The 18,821-nt window shown below is 36.0% G+C and overlaps 1 protein-coding gene across 1 annotated transcript; it reads left to right on the top strand.

The window, feature by feature from the left end:
- Positions 1-944: 944 nt before the first annotated feature.
- LOC124374466 (programmed cell death protein 2-like) lies at positions 945-18,637 on the top strand (the record flags this gene model as incomplete). Its single annotated transcript, XM_046832674.1, has 2 exons — positions 945-1,319; positions 18,518-18,637. Coding segments are annotated over exons 1-2 (234 nt in total), but the record flags the coding sequence as incomplete, so codon positions are not given.
- Positions 18,638-18,821: the final 184 nt, after the last annotated feature.

The raw sequence follows: 18,821 nt of genomic DNA, 5'->3' as shown, positions 1-18,821 counted from the left end.
CAACTTGATATTATAAACCCTTCTTAAGAGGGATATAACTCATTCTTTTAAAGTTTTTTACTATGATTCGTAAAATGAAAGCTGATCAAGCTGCAACTATGAAACCTGACTATTTTAGGAGTGTTCTAAGCAATTATATTTTCAGTTATGGGTTTGATCACTGCCAAAATGTATCCCTACCCAAAGTACATGTAAACAATTTAATATTATAAAAGACGTTTATGGCTTTTCCTCAATGTTCATTGTCAAAATGTGCCTCATCCATGATATTTACCTTCTTAGAATCATAATTTAACAAAAAAACAACATAAATGTCCAAGTTTACAGAAAATTGTGTTGTCGGATGTAACAGGTGGGCTATTTTAAAACGTCTATAATAATCAAATTTTCTTGTCATTATCTAACATTCTAAATGTAGAATTCATGTACATTTATTAAATCTTGTTCGTGGCCTTAGTTTTGATTAATGAGGAAAGAAACTTGGCGTCTTTAAAGTAAAAGGCGACATAAAGATACCTCAGCTGTATCTAGATAAAATCTTGACATACAGACAAAACCCTTCCTCATTTAATGCGATAAATGACAACTGTATAATATATGACTTGTCGAAAGCCTTAACTTTTAGCATTAAAAAGTATTCAATTGTCATATTTTAGCCATGTGGAAACATTTACTGTTTTAAAATCTTACTTCACTGTTTATGAAACCTATTTAAATAAACGAATCATGCGATTGAAAAAATGATTATAGACTCTATGAATTGAATTAGAATATATTTTAGTAGAACTGAAAGGCGTTGATCAAAACATCGGAATCAGAATATCAACAATACATTCAACATCGGTTATAGTACATCGATGATTACTTGAGAACTGTCTTCAGTTCAGCATTTTCTACTTCGCTTTCCGGATTGTAGATTACTACTGCGGATTTTTAAAATCAGTATTGACTATTGACTTATAAATTTAAGGTTAGGGTTGCGACGTGGTTGTTGAGGATTTGGGTTGAGTTACAGTAGTACTTTATGTTAAAGTAAAGTAATAATGGAATTTTATTTTATTAGTTTATTTTATATAAAGTAATAATTACTTTAATACTCCCTAAAGTTATGAATTTTGAATAGATTTCAAACTACTTTCTCTGTCAAGAATATATAAGTGGGAATCTCAATGTGATTAACATTTGTGTTTTAAGTCTACAATTGTATGATAATGGCAAAAAGCAAGCCTAAAGTTTATATAGGTTTTGAAGATGAGTTGATAACTCAAAAACATCTTCCAGCAGTGACCTTTACAACAAACAAAGTTGGTGGCAAACCGGTAAGTGATGTATTTGACATTTTAATAAAAAATATTTTAAAATTATTTGTCATCACTGACTAAGCTCTAGTAGCTTAGCCTTTATGTTAGGTATTATAATGAGGAATTTGAGAATATTATCATAGAAAATTAATTGAAACATTTGTTCTAAGGTTGGGGTATCATCAAATTCTTGTAAAAAATACTATCTTTGAAAACATATGTGAGTTTGTTCTAATACCCTATATAATGTAAGGTAATTGTGAACTTAACGGCCGTAGAGGTAAAATATGAGGTTTTGTATTGTTAACCTATTGTTATCGTCCTCTTGAATGAAAACGTATAAGGTTTCAATGGGTGGAAAATTACAAATAACGAAGTTATAGAACATTCAAAGTGAGGGTAATTATCATATTAACGGCCCGGGCGGAAAAATACGAGTTTTGCGTTATTAACTTATTGGAATCGTCCTATAGAAAAAAAGTATAAGGTTTAATGGGGTGGAAATGAGAAATAAACGAAGTTCTAGGAAAATAAAAAATTAAATAACTTTTCAATAATATCTCCATGTTCTACATCCACGTCTAGCGTCATGTGACCTTTTGTGGCCAATGATTGAACCTCGTGATGACGTCATCGGTTGCGCCGCCATCTATGCAAACGTAAATGAAAAATAATACAGAAATTAGCCGAATTTTGATCAAAATTAATAATGTTTTTCTTAATTTCGAGAAAAAAAATTAATTACGAGTGCCTCCGGCCAAAGGTGCTGCCGAAGCCCGCACTTGATGTCAATAAAAGAAAAACATCCCTCGAGATAGTACCTATCAGTAAAATATAAAATTCTAGAGGGGCTGATCAAAAATATAAATTGAAATGTAATGCAAAGGCAATTATTGTAAAGTTAAAAAACTAAATAAATCATGAAAAAACTCAAATATATAGATGGATATTAACAGAGAACACTTACCATTAGTGTGTTGGCGGATATAGCTGAGCAAGCAGCAACAAAAAAGTGGTCTATCACAACGAAACGACAAAGTCATTCCGGTTTAAAAACACCACTCGACCGCACAACGAAACACATACACTCATCTTTTAAAAATTCCATTGTTCAATTAAAAAAGAGAATTTTCGTTTCGGTTAAAACGTAAACTTTTTACGTGCCCTACGAAACACTCCGACACACACAATTCACTAGGGTTGGTTGAACTAGTGGATGGTTGATTCATCATTGTAAACGCACTCACTCAATCCGACCTACTGAACACGATATCTTGTGTAGAACTGACCCATGCCCCGGAGAACTCAGATAACAGATATGCTATCAGTCCCGGCCGCAGATAATATTAAGTAAACAGATTATCCAGAAATAGCACACAAACTGAACATTAAAACATTTAGGAACTTAACCACTTATCAATATACCCCCTAAAATCATGTTATTTGTCATTTGCACCCCTAGTACTATGTATATTTTTTTGTTCAGGAGGGTGAGCAGAATACGTTATGGTAACGTCAAAATTCGTGATTTGCCCGCCCCGGCCTTTAATCTTACTGGTAACGAAAGTGAGAAGTGACTACTTTTCTTGTGCGGAGTAATATTTCGTTATTCTAAAGGCGTCACGTGGTCTTGTTATGACCATAGGTCTACCTCCAGGCAGAGTACGATAGACGGACCCAGTTTTTATATCGCTTATTACAATCATCGATACTTTTTATATAGGCTATATCGAATAACAGAACTATCATCGATATCAACATATCTAAGTACTAAGTTAAAGTCATGTTTTCAAAAATAATAAAAATAGTTTTAAACAATTACGTAATGTCATAAATAATAAAGAAACCATAACCCCACTAATAAAGTGATAAAATTTAGACAGGTGACAGGAAAAAGGTAATTTAAATAATGAAATAACTTAACAACAAAACAAACATCTTTAAACCGAAAAAGATACGTTAAACCAGTTTTAATGTTATTTTGATCAGTTTTCCAAAATAAACTTTCTTTATTTAAAAGATGTTACGTATAGAACAAATTGTGTTTAAAATGTGGAAATGTGTAAAGTTAATGCAGATGATTATAGTTATTGTTCAAAATAATTGGGTAGGGTACGATAAGCGGACCTGGTTTTTTATATTGAAATTACTTACTTACTTAAATCATAATCATCGATATAATCAATCGATACTGATTAATTATTTTTGAATAATTAACTTAACCCTTTAAGTGCCGCAGCGTCTACATAGTAGATGTTGTGAAATGTGCATTAAATTGCCGTGCATTTACTCAGTAGACGATTTTTATTTAATTAATATCACATATAATTCATTTTTGTTTTGACAAATAACTTATTTCACGGCAATCTACAAGTTTCGAACTATCAATTGTGATTGATTTTTATTGTTCACCGCCCCCATTGTAGTTTTATTTGTCATCAGAAAAAAACAGATGATGCAATAGTTGGTCAGCTGCTACTTGTTGCCATTAATTACACAGTTTCGTTCGTTGTGTGTTTACATTGTGCTAGTTTCGTGTGTTTATGCTGAAAACTGTTGTTATTACTATTCTGCAATTGTGTTCAGTAAAAACTTACAATGCATTTATAAACTTCTTTTTTCCGTGTTTAGTGACGTATATTTTATTGTTGGATTGGTGATGAAGTAAAACGCAAGTTCCAATCAAAACTATTGATTTTAGGTGAAGTAAGGTTATAGAAGTAAGGTTATATTGTAGGCCTGTGTATATTTTTATATACTTTTTATATAATTAGTATTTTACAGTCGTCTTACTTCATTGAGTGAAATAGGGTAGTTATAACATTGTTTCTAAACTTTTGACAAACTTGAACAAAAATTGCTTTTTGTTGTATTTTGTATATATTGCAGTATCTGGTTAAATATTACTGTAACACACCATATTATGCATGAGTTTTGTTCAGTTTTTCATGCTCTTTCATATGGTATAGCTAAAAAAAATTAAAAAAAATATTGTATAAATAAAATTTTAGTTCAAACTTGAAAATTTATTTTTTTCATTTTTTAGTTTTTTGTTATAACCTACATTTTTTTTGTGTAAATAAAAATAAAATTATAATATTATATGGAAAAAATACCTTGTTTTATAACACACAAACCAAAAAAAATTATTCAAATCGGTTGAATAGTTTTTTTAATATAGTTTTTTCCCCAGATGCTTGCAAAACAGAAGGAAATGCTCCAGCAATTTATGCGTATGACTTGGGAAAATATGCTGTGGCACTCAAAGGGTTAAATAATCTATATCAACAGCTGTAAACACTTTCAAATAATAAACGTAAGGTAACATTACAAATTTACAAAAGTAGACATTTTATTATTAAAAATGGCAGTCAATTTTAGAAAACTACACAACATTGCTTTGAAAGATGATAAAAACATGTTTTTTCGTGGCTTCAACATGTTGGACCGAAAAAGCCCATTATGCAAAATTTGTGGGAAAGAAACAACTGTAACTGTAAGAGGAGCAAATATGGTCATCTTCAGTTCTCCTAATTTTGGTTATAATAATTTGTTTTGATCACTATAAATATTAAATTCATATTTTTAATTTAAAACGTGATTGTTATTGAGGGACTATAGATGGTTTTTATATCGATTGAGATGGAATATATAGGATTTGAGATGCGAATATTAGGTATCGACGATTACATTCTTCGATATAAAAAACCGGGTCCACTTATCGTACCCTACCCAAATAATTACTATCAGTTGATTATATCGATGGGTATAATAATTAAAATATCTTTTAATAATTTTGACATAAAAAAAACCGGGTCCAGTTATTGTACTCTACCTCACCCTCCTATTGGTTGCTGCTGTTACCAGGCTTTTTGTCATCTGTAGATACTTAAATTAACAATAATGCTGAAATATTTTATTTTTGACCTAAATAAAAGATGTTTATGTTAGTTTAGAAACCTTTTATGAATAAAAGTTCATGAGCCTGACACAATTGCCTCTGGGCATCAGCCCCGGCTGCGGCAACACCATGCTGATGGCGACATACGAAAAAACATCCCTCGAGGGAGTAACTATCAGTGAGAAATAAAATTCTTAATGGTCCGATCATGAATGCCTCTGGGCCATTATTGCTTTATAGGAAACTCAACTTGAATAAACAGCACAGAACGGCCAAGTTTGAGAAGAGTCCCGTTTTACTTTGGCATTCGGCTGTTCAATAAGTTACTGGAACAAATAAGAGCAGAAACCTCCCTTTCTGGGTTTATAAGATCGCTGAGAAACCTCCTAAAGAGTTCAGTGTTTTATTCTCTTAAAGAATAAAGAATAAAGAATAAAGAATTTATTTCTCTTTTACATCACAATATATACAATATACATATATAGTTGACAATTTTTTTATATATATGTATAGTAGACAGTTTTACGTATTTATGTCTTGCCAGGACTGACTTCAAAACTATAAGTTTATCTACAATATTTTAAATACAAAAACATGTCAAGCACAATGAAAAAGTTTACAAGATTTTTTAACTTAAACAAATTTACTCGTAAGAATACATAAAACTAAGTAATCTAAGTACAAGAATGAAACTAAAAAATATACTGAGATAACAAAAAACATAAAGATGATTATCAACTACATCTTACTTTTTATATATAGAGAAATATAGGGCCTCCAAGGCTAGCCTGTTCGGAGGTTCCAGCATAAAAAACAATAAATAAACAAATAGTTTATCAGCGAACAAAAATCACACAAAAAAAATAAACCAAATTCTCGCTAAGGAAAAGAAATATATATTTACATAAAACTATTCAAAACAAGATATTATAAATCTGTATAACCTGATTTAAATTTGAATTTACATCTACTTAGAACTAATGTGTTTGTCAAAATGATTAAGAGGATAATAATGAAAATTTATATAAAACCCCAAAGTGATAATATTAAAAGCTAAACTTGAATATTTAGAACGATATCTATATTATCTATATCATGGAGCCACTTTTTTTGAGTTTTTTTAAAAATACAATTTTATTTGTTGAGTTTTTTAATGTGGCTTGGCAGCCTGTTAAAAAACCAAGGTCCAATAAAAATAAAAGATTTGGTAAAGAATGTATTTTTCGGCTTTGGAACTTCAGCATTATCTGCATTTCTAAGTTTACTTTTGTATTCATTAATTTGATGAACAGAAGTTATCATACTAAAATAAACATTTTAAAATCTTAAAAACGAATAAATGTTTTCAAAGGAAAAACTTTTCAACTGTTTAAAATAGTGGACGAGAGGGTTCAGTTATTTTTTTTGAAGTTATTATTCTGACAAAATGTTTTTTGCTGTAAGTATATTGAATTCATATTTATGTTATAAGTACCACCCCCAAAGAAATAATCCATATTCAATACGACTTTGTACAAGTGCAAAATATAGCATTCTAAGTATGTTTGAGCAACACATATTTTTCAGAAAAATAAAAGAGTCTAATTACGTTATTTAACTTTGTTTTTAAATATTTGTTATATGATTTTTCCAATTAACTTCTTGATCTAAAATAACACCTAGGTATTTTAAAATTTTTAGTTTTTTCAACGATTGAACATTTATATTTGTTAAACAGATACTTAAGCTTGAATCCATAATACAACCTGCACATTTATAAATTATGGGTGTTTCAAAACGATACATCTTTTCTTAAGCTAAAATTAATATACATCGTTTTTTCAGTACTAAGTAACATATGGTTCATTTTGAACCACCACTGTATTGCTGTCAGATCTTTATTCATAGCAATATGAATATCAGCCAAATTATCTTTTACGTAACTGAGCGCAGTGTCGTCCGCAAAAGACGTCACTTTACCTTCAAATTTTGCATTACATAGGTCATTTATATATATTTATGAAAAGAATTGGCCCTAAAACGGATCCTTGAGGAACACCGTGAGAAATTGTACCAGGTTCGCTGTATGTGGCACACACTTTGACACATTGACGTCTATTTTTTAAGTAGCTTTCAAAACCATTTGTTTGTTTACTCCTCTGATTCCAGATTTATGCATTTTATCAAGTAGAATATCATGATCCACAGTATCAAAAGCTTTTTTTATATCTAAAAAAAGGCCACTAGTACATTTATTTAGGTTTAAACCGTCATAAATGTTTGACATGAAATGCATTAGGGCATTTTCAGTGTTCATATTATCTCTAAAACCAAACTGATTTTGACTAAAAAAACGCTTGTTGTTAAGAAATTTTAAAAGCTTCTTTTTCATTATTTTTTCATAAATTTTTGAGAAACAAGAAAGTAATGAGATTGGGCGATAATTGCTACATTGACTGTTTGCGCTCCTTTCTTATAAATAGGAATTACAACTGCTTGCTTCAATTGGTTTGGGGAAAATACCATGTTCAAAACTTGAATTTATCAGATACGCAAGAATTTTCAACTATTTTCCCGTGCAACTGTTTTGATAAGATTAGAACTTATATTATCTATACCAGGAGAGGTATTATTTTTTAAGGAATTTATAGCAATAGTTACGTCTTCTTTGAAAATAGCTTCTAAAAACATCGATCTGACTTGATACACATCGTCAAAATAGCTTTTAAAAACTTAAAGTTGAAAAATTCATAGGCAAATTGCTATCTAAATCTAAGTTATCTATTATGTTCAAAAAATATTCATTAAACTCATTTGCTACAGTCCTTGAGTCGTATTCAAGTTTATCATTTATATACAATCCAACAGATTTTGAATTTACTTTCATTTGATTACGTTCATTTAAAAACCTTCCAAGTATTTTTTGTATTACCTTCACATTTTTCAAATTGTACTTTATAGTAATTATTTTTTTAGCGCTCTTATTTCATCTTGTAACTTATTTCTAAATATTAAGAAAATATTATTATTAATATTATTATTATATTATTATTATTTATTTCTAAATATTATTTTTAAGGGAGTTCTTTGAGTTTAGTTTTTGAGACTTCCTTTCAATTTTTACTTAAAATATTAAGGTATCTCGTTCTTGCTTGTCTTTCATTGATTATACATTAACTCCATTATGTTACTTGACAAAAACACAATATTTATATATTTTTTTTTTAAAATTGTACAAATCAAATGTGTGAATAAAGAATTGAATTTGAATTTAATAAAAAAAAAAATTATTGTAAATTCACCTCACCAAAAATTTTCTACTTTCGTACAAGAAATGTAGTTCCACTTTTCATGTTCTAAAATTCATTATTTATTTTTTTGGTTATTTTCATACTCTAAAAGGTACTTTGGGATTTATACCGACCACACCAGTATGAAGAACACAAAAATAATATAATTTATAGAAACAAACATGATAGAACGAAAAAACAACTCTTTAATTACAAAATTACAAACTTACAAGCATTTCCAGGTATTGTGAAACGGTATTGTTGTCGCTGTTATCTTATCTTTCTCGAGAATCCCGATTACAGCAGGCCGCGCGCGGCATCACATGATTATTTAAGTTTTTTGCACGGTACATAATTGCCTTTCCATTACAATTCAATTTATATTTCTGATCAGCCCCTCTAGAATTTGATATTTTACTGATAGGTTACTATCTCGAGGGATGTTTTTTCTTTCGTTGACATCAGCGCGGCGCAGCACCAAAGGTGCTGCCCGAAGCGGAGGCACTCGCATTTTGGGTGGCAGAGTGTGATCAAGAATAATAACAACAAGTTTTGAGTGTTTTTTTTTTCAATAAAGAGTTTTAGTTTTTGTTTGGTAATGTTTGTTTTTTGTTGAATTTTTTGTGTTTGGAGAAATGTAGGGGTAAAAACACGGAAGTACAAACAAAGCGACGCACCAGCTGAAACGGGCGGGCGAGACTCTGCAATCACGTTATCTACTAGACCGCTCGAACTTTTTGACCTCTGTCTGAGGATGGGGAGGGGTTTGCGATAAAGACAATTCCTGTTTTTATATTGACAAAAATATTGTTCTATTCTAAAGATAAACGCTAATCTAGTAATCAGTAGAAGCAAAATGTCAAATAACGATTCATATCTGGGTGTGGTCGGTATACATCCCAAAGTACCCTCTAAAACTTTATAATGTTTTTGTTGAAGTAGGACAATAGCAATAGGTTAATTAACGCGAATCATTTAACAAACTAATAAAATAATGTAAAACACAAAACAAGTTTAAAATAAGCAAAACTAATGTAACCATAACTTTGTATGTACTTATATACCACTTGGTAACTTCTGATCACATACATAAACTAGGTTTTCTTGATTTAAAAAATAACACACAATTATACTTAATGAACTTATATTGTGATCTGAATAAAACACAATGATCCATTAAAAAGAAATAAATTCATTTCAAAATATTTTAACTGCTCATGTAATCCACAATCAAACTCATGAATAACTTTCAAAACTAATTAACTGTATTTACCTGGAAACGGATTCACAATATAGTGAAGCTGGACCAATCCGCCCCCGAACAATCTGACATCTGCAATTGTGGGTTCATTTCAATTAGACCTCAGTTGTCCTGTTATTAACAAGAAAAGATCCAAATAGCCTGGTGGAGCTCTGAACTGGCCTCTTTGAGAAAGAGAGTTGGAACTCTATTCAGAACAAAAACTTGTGGTACTTGGGAGACCTACCACGAGGCTCTTGCACTGTACGACCGCAAAGTCCGTACGGCTAAGAGAATTAGTCTGACACTAACAGTGTGCAGGATTGTGCTAGGTTTCAGAAGCTACTAGCAAAACTCCCATCTCGCCGTTTGATGGTGTCAGGGTCGATCAAGGTATACATATTACTGAATCGGAGGGAGTTCTAAAAGTCATGATAGGTAACACAGTTTCCGGACTGTATCTTTTATGACAAGGATCGATCACTCAGCTGTGTAAGAAGAGCTGTGAGGCACACCGCTCACTCACAATAGAGTTTGGCGTGTAGTGTAGTAACCTTCAGAAGGATTGAGTGGGTGATTAACTCGCTTATTCCATATAGCCTAGAAGCTCCTAGGGGAGGTGGATTGAGACTGGTTTGCTTGCAGTGGGGGTTGGATATTCTCCTTCCCCTGCTGTGCAGGGCCTCTGTGATCCTCAGGTACATTCCTTTGTCCTGGAGGGTATTCAGGGTGGTGTTTATACAGAAGCAGGGGAGGTCTAGCATGGATCGACCTGTCCTCCAGGAAGATCATGTGACTCAGCCTTGCATCAACTGGTATGCAGGATTGAGAAGGCGCTGGCAGCGAAAGAAGTAGCCATAGGTGTATATCTAGACATTGAAGGAGCTTTTGACAATACAGGCACTCAGGTGATTATCAATGCGGTCTCGAGATGTGGTATTGATTGATCAAATATGTGACCTTGCTCACAGACAGGATGGTCACCACCACTCTTATGGGAGCAAGTATCAGTGTAAGGACTACAAGGGGCTGTCCCTAGGGTGGTGTCCTTTATCTTTCTTCTGTGGAACCTAGTTGCGGACGACCTGCTCATGTCTTTGAACAACATTAGTGTCTTTGCACAGGGGTATGTGGATGACATGTGATTCTTGTGATCGGCAAGTTCAACACAACAGTCACGGAACTGACCAATACTGCTCTGAACATGTTGGGGAACTGGTATGATGGGATGGGCCTTAGTGTCAACCCCACCAAGGCTGCTGTGGTTGCCGCCACAATGAATGGATCACCACCACAGGAGTCATTATCATGTAACCATTTGAAACACGGTTTAATGTTTCAAAATACATTTTAAGACAAGAATCGCATGTTTATAACCATTGTTTCTTGCCGATGTCACTAGCCTTACTTAGTACACAATTTTACTTATTGATTTAAATTAATTTTCAACAATATTATTATTCTACTAATAAAATCAGCTGGCATTGATTGAATATCTGTACGTCAAATGTTTTCATATTCAATATTTTTAGATAGTTTTAAATCAATAGTTGATTTGATTGTGGTGGTGGCTGCTTATTATACTGCATCCATTACGGCAACCAATACTTATTAACAGCCGCAGATAGAGGGGGCAAGGCGATCGTTTACCCTAGGTGGCAAAAATATAGAACATTGAGTTGTATGTATTACAAATGTTTTACACATAGTTTTCTCTGTATCCACATGCATCGCTTTTACTCTAGGAGAAAATAAGTATTAAATTCCTAAGCTAGAACGTTAACCACAGACTATAGTAGAGTTGCAATGACAGGAGTTATATTGAAAGTTGGCTTGCTTGTTTCTGCATTTAGACACATAAAGCAAATTATAAATTCAATCAAACTGCTGAACTGATTGAAAATTCATAACTCGGATACTTGATAACCGATTAAGACAAAATTTTTGTAAAAGATAAGTGCAAATGTTGTATCTTGTAGAGTTTCAAATATTTATAGTGAGAAACTGATTTATGCTAGTAATTGTGATATGTTTCAACAAATATTAAAATATTTTATACACATTTATAGTAAAAGAGTAATGTTCACAAAATAGTTCAGATTTAATTCGGTACTTTGGGATTATACCGACCACACCAGTACGAAGAACACAAAAATATAAATTTATAGAAACAAACATGATAGAACGAAAAAACAACTGTTTAATTACAAGCATTTCCAGGTATTGTGATCGGTATTGTTGTCGCTGTTATCTTATCTTTCTCGATAATCCTGATTAGGGCAGGGCGCGGCATCACATGATTTGCACAGTACATAATTGTCTTTCCGTTCGCCAGGAAGCGCTAAGCTGCAGCGTTCACCAATTCAGCGGAAGAACTCCTTGCCGGACTTTTTTTCCATTGGTGAGCCACACACCTAAGAGGTCTCGAGAAGAATCTCCTACAGAAGAAGACCTAAAACAGCTCTTTAGAGCCAGAGAAGCCTGGGGGCGGGTTATAAAATGGACACAGGAACTGCAGGAACTTACTAGAACAGATGAGAGAATGGAAATAAGAGATGCAGTTTAAAGCTCTTGGAAAAGTGGTCAGCTCCCTGGACATGGAATTACTGTTATCACCGCAGCGAAAAAATGTGCCTAGGGAGATGTACAACGAGAAGGAAGTCCAAGTGGGATGCCCACAGGTGGAAGAAAGGGCATCGCAGACCATTTTCCATACAGAAAATAGACAAGAGTACTGAGATCCAGAACACAGGAAAGAGGCCAGGCTGGTCACACCAAGGGAAAGGAGGTTCGGCGGAAGACTGATGGTAGTAAGCAGGCAGTGAATGATATGCCTGGACGCAAACCCCAAATTTAAGCAGTCTGCTCCTGGGAATGCTGGCGTTCCACATGGTACAGAAAATACAGGATCTCAAGATAAGCCAAAACCGTCAGAAGAAAGGCAGGGGTTTCAAAATGATAAAAACCCAGGAAGGGAACAGACAAAGAAGGCTATCGCACAGTGACCAGGAGAAGGCAGAGACGCCAACAAGACGAAGAGATAGTTGTGGTGAGGACTGAAACCCACAGGACCTATGCAGACCTTGTCAAACTTGTAAAAGACAAGGTGGACCTGGATGAGACGGGTGCTAAAAGTAATGTCACTTCGAAAAGCAAATAACGGAGGACTGGTCATCAGGCTGAAAAAAGAAACAGGCAAAGCTGAAGCACTGCGAGAAGCCATTGTAAAACAGGGCATCGAGGGAATCTCCTGCAGTAGCTCCCAAGAAGAGGGCAGTTCTGCACATCAAAGATCTGGAGGTAGACGCTACTGAGGAGGACATATTGGCTGCACTTGCAAAAGCTTTTGCAGGTCGGTGTCTCGACTCCTGGATGCAAAGGTGTCTTCACTAAGACCAGCATATGGGGAAACCCAGAATGCAACAGTAATCCTCCCAAAACCTACAGCAAACAAGCTGGCCCAGGCCGGTAGACTCAAGATAGGCTGGGTACTCGTGCAGAGTAAGATTTCGCGAAGAGCGGATACGTTGTTATCGTTGTCTTGAGGAAGGACACATTGCACGTTACTGCAGGGGTACTGACCGGCAGCACAGTGTGTTTCTTTTGCAAGAAGGAAGGCCACAAGAGGAAGGAATGCCCAGAAGGGAAACGTAATGATTTAGCTTTGTCCAACTAAAATGGAATGAAGAGCCAAGCTGCAATAGATTTTATTGCAAGCCAACGGCCAGGAGGAAGAGGTTGGATGTCATCATGCTTAGTGAACCTAATATTGGGACAAGCAAATGATCAAATCTTGGTCTGTTGATGCTCGCCAAAGGGTCCTGTGTAAAAAGCTTAAGTCAGGTTCATATGGTAAAAGGAAGAGGACACGGAAAACAATTTTGCATGGATTGAATACGAGCGGTGTATCGTGTGTAGTTGCTACTTCCCTCCTGGCAAACCAATCATGGAGTATTGAAGAAAGCCTAGAAGAACTTGCGGCTTTTAGAAGGAACTGTAGAAAAGGAATAATCATTTGGTGGTGATTTTAATGCCAAGGCTGAAGAATGGGGAGAAACGTGCTCCAGGAAGAAGAGGAAAGGTTAGTTGTTGACTGGGCTGCAGGAAACAACTTGGTCCTGCTAAATGAGGGGAAAGTGCCAACATTTAGAAGAGGAGAGTATCGCTCCATACTCGACCTTTACTTTCGTTACAGAAGATTTGGCAGAGAAAGTAAGGTGCTGGCATGTCAGTGAGGAGGAAACCCTAAGCGACCATGAGCAGATATTTTTTTGAGCTGTGCATGGACCCATGAGGAGCAGACTGCAACCGTTACTGCCAAAAGGGTGGAGAGTACGGCCGAGTGACATGGAACCTTTGGAGGAGGCCTCTGAGGCGTCACCTTGATGAGATATATGGCAGATCAGCGCAATGAACTGACTCACAGCATTGGATGAAGTGTGTGGGGAAGTATTGCAACCAAGGAAGGCCTGGTGGCTAGGAGATCAGTATACTGGTGGACCGCGGAGGTGGCAGCCTTAAGATCATCATGTAAGTCTTTGCGGAGGCACTTACCAGGGCGAGAGGAAGATCGCGACCAGATGCAGCTGAAGTGGATGTGTTTGGTGGTGCTGCTCAGACAAGAACGCCAAAAGATACAGGAAAGAGATCTTGGAAACCAAGAGACGCAAATGGCAAGACCTATGTGACCTACTTGAGGCAGATCCGTGGGGAAATGCCTACAAAATTGTCATGAAGAGATTTGGACGCAACCTACCAGTGCTAGATAGAGAAACAATTGAACAGTGCGTAGATGTAACTTTTCCCTGAGCCACCCACCTGTAGTGCATGAGGAAATTGTTGCTCTGGAGATTCCACCTTTCACCAAAAATGAGCTTATCGTGGCGGGAAAAAAGATCAAGTCTAACAAGAGCCCGGGACCTGATGGCATTCCCCCAGAGGTAGTAAAAGGTGGCAGTGAGTGTAGTCCCAGACAAGGTCCTTAAAGTGTTAAATATGGCCCTGAGAGAGGAGAGCTTCCTTGCAGGCTGGAAGATGGCAAGACTGGTCCTCATCCCAAAATTGGGTAAGCCAGAAGGGCAGACCCAGACTCATACAGGCCACTGTGTCTGCTGAGTACTGTGGGGAAGCTGTTTGAGCAACTGCTGGTAGGAAGACTACAAGAAGAACTTGAGAAAACCAATGCTTTGTCCTGACAACCCAGTTTGGCTTTAGACCTGGACGCTCAACAGTAGATGCTGTGGACATGGTCATCAAGTTGGTACGACGTGCTGTGGGTGGAGGCCGACAATACCGGGAAATACCAGCGGTGGTCCCTTTTGGATGTGAAAAATGCCTTCAATAGTGCTTCTTGGCAGAAGATATTGCAGCGGCTGAAAGCGATTGGAGTATCTCCATATCTTAGGCGCATGATTCAGGCGTATTTAGGGGAGAGAACACTGGACCTGGGAAATGGAATGAGGAGGCAAGTTACCAGTGGAGTTTCCACAGGGATCAGTGCTTGGCCCAACCCTTTGGAAATTGTCCTTGTACGACACTGTGTTTCGCTTGGCTCTCCCGCCTGGGGTACGAAATTGTCGGGTATGCTGATTGACTTGGCCCTGGTGGCCAAGGGAAGCACGGAACATGTGCTAATGGAGAGATCCAATGAAGCCATTTGCACGAGTTGGGGATCATCTGCAGGAACTGGGACTTGAGCTGGCCCCACAAAAGACTGAGGCAATTATCATGGCTGGAAGGAGGAGACTTCGACCGATCACTTTTTCGGGTACAGGGTACGACTGTCACACCCGAAGACTAAGGTCAAGTACTTAGGCATTTGGCTGGATAAGTCAAGAACTTTCGTTCCCCATGTTATGGAAACAGCAAGAAAGGCCTCAGTAACGGCAATGGCAATAAGTGGGACTATGAAGAATGTTCGGCGCGGCCCCAAGGAGTCAAAGAGGCGGCTGATTTTCTCAGCAACACAGTCCATACTCTTGTATGGTGCACCGGTGTGGGCGAGTGCAATGCAGTTTGGAAGAGCAAAGGAAGCTGCACTAAGGGTTCAACGGCTTGCTGCGATGAGAATCACATCAGCCTACAGGACGATATCTCTCGACGCTGTTTTTTGGTGCTCGCTGGGACTCCTCCTATCCATCTTCTGGTGAAAGAGAGAACTGACAGCTACCTGGGAGAACGAGACAGGGCGGAGCTGCAGGAAAGACTGAGGGATGCTTGGCAACGAGAGTGGGAGGTCTCAAGTAAGGGCTCCTGGACCAGAAGGCTCATACCAGACATTAGAGTATGGCTTCAAAGGAACACATGGGGAGGTAAATTTCCATGTGACTCAGATCCTCTCAGGTCATGGGTGTTTCCGCCGTTACTTGGAGAGGATTGGCAGAAGTAACTCAAGTATATGCCACTACTGCAGAGAGGAAGATACTGCTGAGCACACTTTCTTTTTCCTGTAAGAGGTGGACAGAGGAGAGAGCCAATTGCTGGGAAACAACCGGACAACTGATACCTGAGACTTTGGTCTCTCACATGGTGCAGTCGGAAGACATGTGGAACGCAGTCAGTAAGATGGCCTTTTCCATTATACGGAAGAAAATGGAAGATGAGCCGTGAGGACTTGAGGTGAAGAAGGAAAGCATTTAGTGCAAGACACTCACCCAGCTGAAGAAATGCTAAAAGTGGTCCGGCTTGGTGGGCAGGAAGGACGAGGGTGGGGTTTAGCGGGTCGGCGATCTTTATAACGTAGTCAACCCCGCATGCACTGGAGTGAAGGGAAGAAGAGAGAACCCTCCATGTATCTGATTGCAGATTCCCCATCCTCAGCCCAAAAAAAAAAAAAAAAAAAAAAATTGCCTTTCCATTACAATTCAATTTATATTTCTGATCAGCCCCTCTAGAATTTGATATTTTACTGATAGGTACTATCTTGAGGGATGTTTTTTCTTTTGTCGACATCAGCGCGGCGCAGCACCACAGGTGCCGAAGCCCGCGCTGATGGCCGGAGGCACTCGCATTTTGGGTGGCGGAGTGTGATCAAGAATAAAAACAAGTTTTGGGTGTTTTTTTCAATAAAGAGTTTAGTTTTAGTTTGGTAATGTTTGTTTTTGTTTGAATTGTTTGTGTTTGGAGAAATGTAGAGTAAAACACGGAAGTACAACAAAGCGAACGCACCAGCTGAACAGGCGGTGAGACTCTGCAATCATGTTATCTACTAGACCGCTCAACTTTGACCTCTGTCTGAGGGTGGGGAGGGGTTTGCGATAAGACAATTCCTGTTTTATATTGACGAAATGTTGTTCTACCCTAATCTAGTAATCAGTAGAAGCAAAAATGTCAAATAACGATTCATGCCTGGGTGTGGTCGGTATAATCCCAAAGTACCTTTAATTCCTTGTGTTTTTAAAAATTATTAACTTTAAATAACTGTCTCTCCAGTCAAAGCAGGCAGGGGTAATAAATCCCTATGTCCAAGCTAGGCTACTTTTAAAGACTAGGGCTAGATGCACATTGAAGGAGCAGACTGTTGGAAGTAAATGTCTCGAATTAATTTATAAATTGAGTCGTTATTATTATTTTGGAGTCATCAATATGCTCATGAACGGTAATTTTTAAAGGTGTATATTCAAGATTCAATAATCTAGGTTGAATTTATAAATAATGCTAAATTAACACCTAGTAGTTTGCACATTCTCTTGTGTTGTTTTTACGGGATTTAAATTCCTAACAGCTATGTGATGAGATAATAATTTCTCTTTATTATAGACATAATAATACTAAAACATATTTTACCAAATTTATTTACTAGACAAAACCAGATAAAATTTCAAAAACAGCAGTATTGAAACTTCCCTCCTAAAAGATGGAAGATTCTGTATGCATATGATATGGTGTTATATCTAAGGACAAAGAAATAACATCAATAACAGTTTTTAGATATTAGTTCATAGGAAGAGGGAGAGATCTCAGAAACCTCGAGGTCATCAATTAGACTAACAAGACAACAATGTTTAGTTAGGCTATGTTTAGGCCTAAATGTATTTATATATACTTAAATTAGGCTGTAAAGTTGTGTGTGTATAACTAGTGGTAACAACTAATTGTGATTATGAAGCCTCAGAATGTGTTACATGCTGGAAAGTGCTTCTATAAAACCGTGATCAGTTACTGATTGCAACCGATGTATAGGACACTTGATTGATTGAGTATCCATGATCAATCAGGTTGTAGAAGGTTTACAACCATTCTTTCAACAGTTTAGACAATGGCAGGGTCAAAAATGTTTGGTACTTTGTCCAAGGATACCGAAGGACTAAGGATATTGTGTACTGTTTGTAGACAATTTGTTTGTTTACCTTATAATTTGTTAATTTTTTAAAACAATAATTTGTTATATTTAAAACAACACTTTTCCTAAATGCCAATCGATAATTAAAGGCCTAAACTAGCCACCATAAAAGCTTAATAACAAATAATGGGTTTTTTTCTATCAGTGAAACAGGAGGAAAGACTAGTCCTATACTTTATGCACAGATTAATTGCATGAAGTATTGCAGCATTACTTAAAACCAAATAACAATTTTCAACATTTAATTTTACAATTTATGATAGTAATAATACATTTGTTTAATTATATAAGTATAATATTAAGTAATTTTATAGGTACATAGAAATGTAATAATCTTATGGTTTTTCAATTTTATTGAAGAGAACTTCAACCTTTTAACTTAAATGATTGATTAACTCAAGTGTAAATTATTGTTTCATTAATGTTGTAGTTTACTATTAACTCTAATTTTTAATTTTGTTACAGGATTGGATTGGCGGTAAATCTGTGAACATTAATCCCCTATGTCAACGCTGCGGCACAATAATGCCTCTCATAGTCCAAGTTTATGCTCCTTTGGTGAACTCCTTTTATCATCGGGACTTTGTATTTATTTGGGTGTATAAATCCAAATTGTTGGAATCTTAATGAAAGGTGAATATTTAAAATTTTTAATTTAGAGTTGACTAAAAGCGGTATTTGTAAGTTTTGGTAAGTTTGGTTGGATGTTGTGTACACCGTTTGGAGAGATAGTTTAAAGCAAATGCATAACATGCTCATTATGATCCTT

Source organism: Homalodisca vitripennis, unplaced genomic scaffold (assembly GCF_021130785.1).
Source record: "Homalodisca vitripennis isolate AUS2020 unplaced genomic scaffold, UT_GWSS_2.1 ScUCBcl_8598;HRSCAF=16765, whole genome shotgun sequence".
Lineage (NCBI taxonomy): Eukaryota > Metazoa > Arthropoda > Insecta > Hemiptera > Cicadellidae > Homalodisca > Homalodisca vitripennis.
Note: the sequence above shows the minus strand (reverse complement) of the source record. Positions and strands in the feature narration are given on the sequence as shown.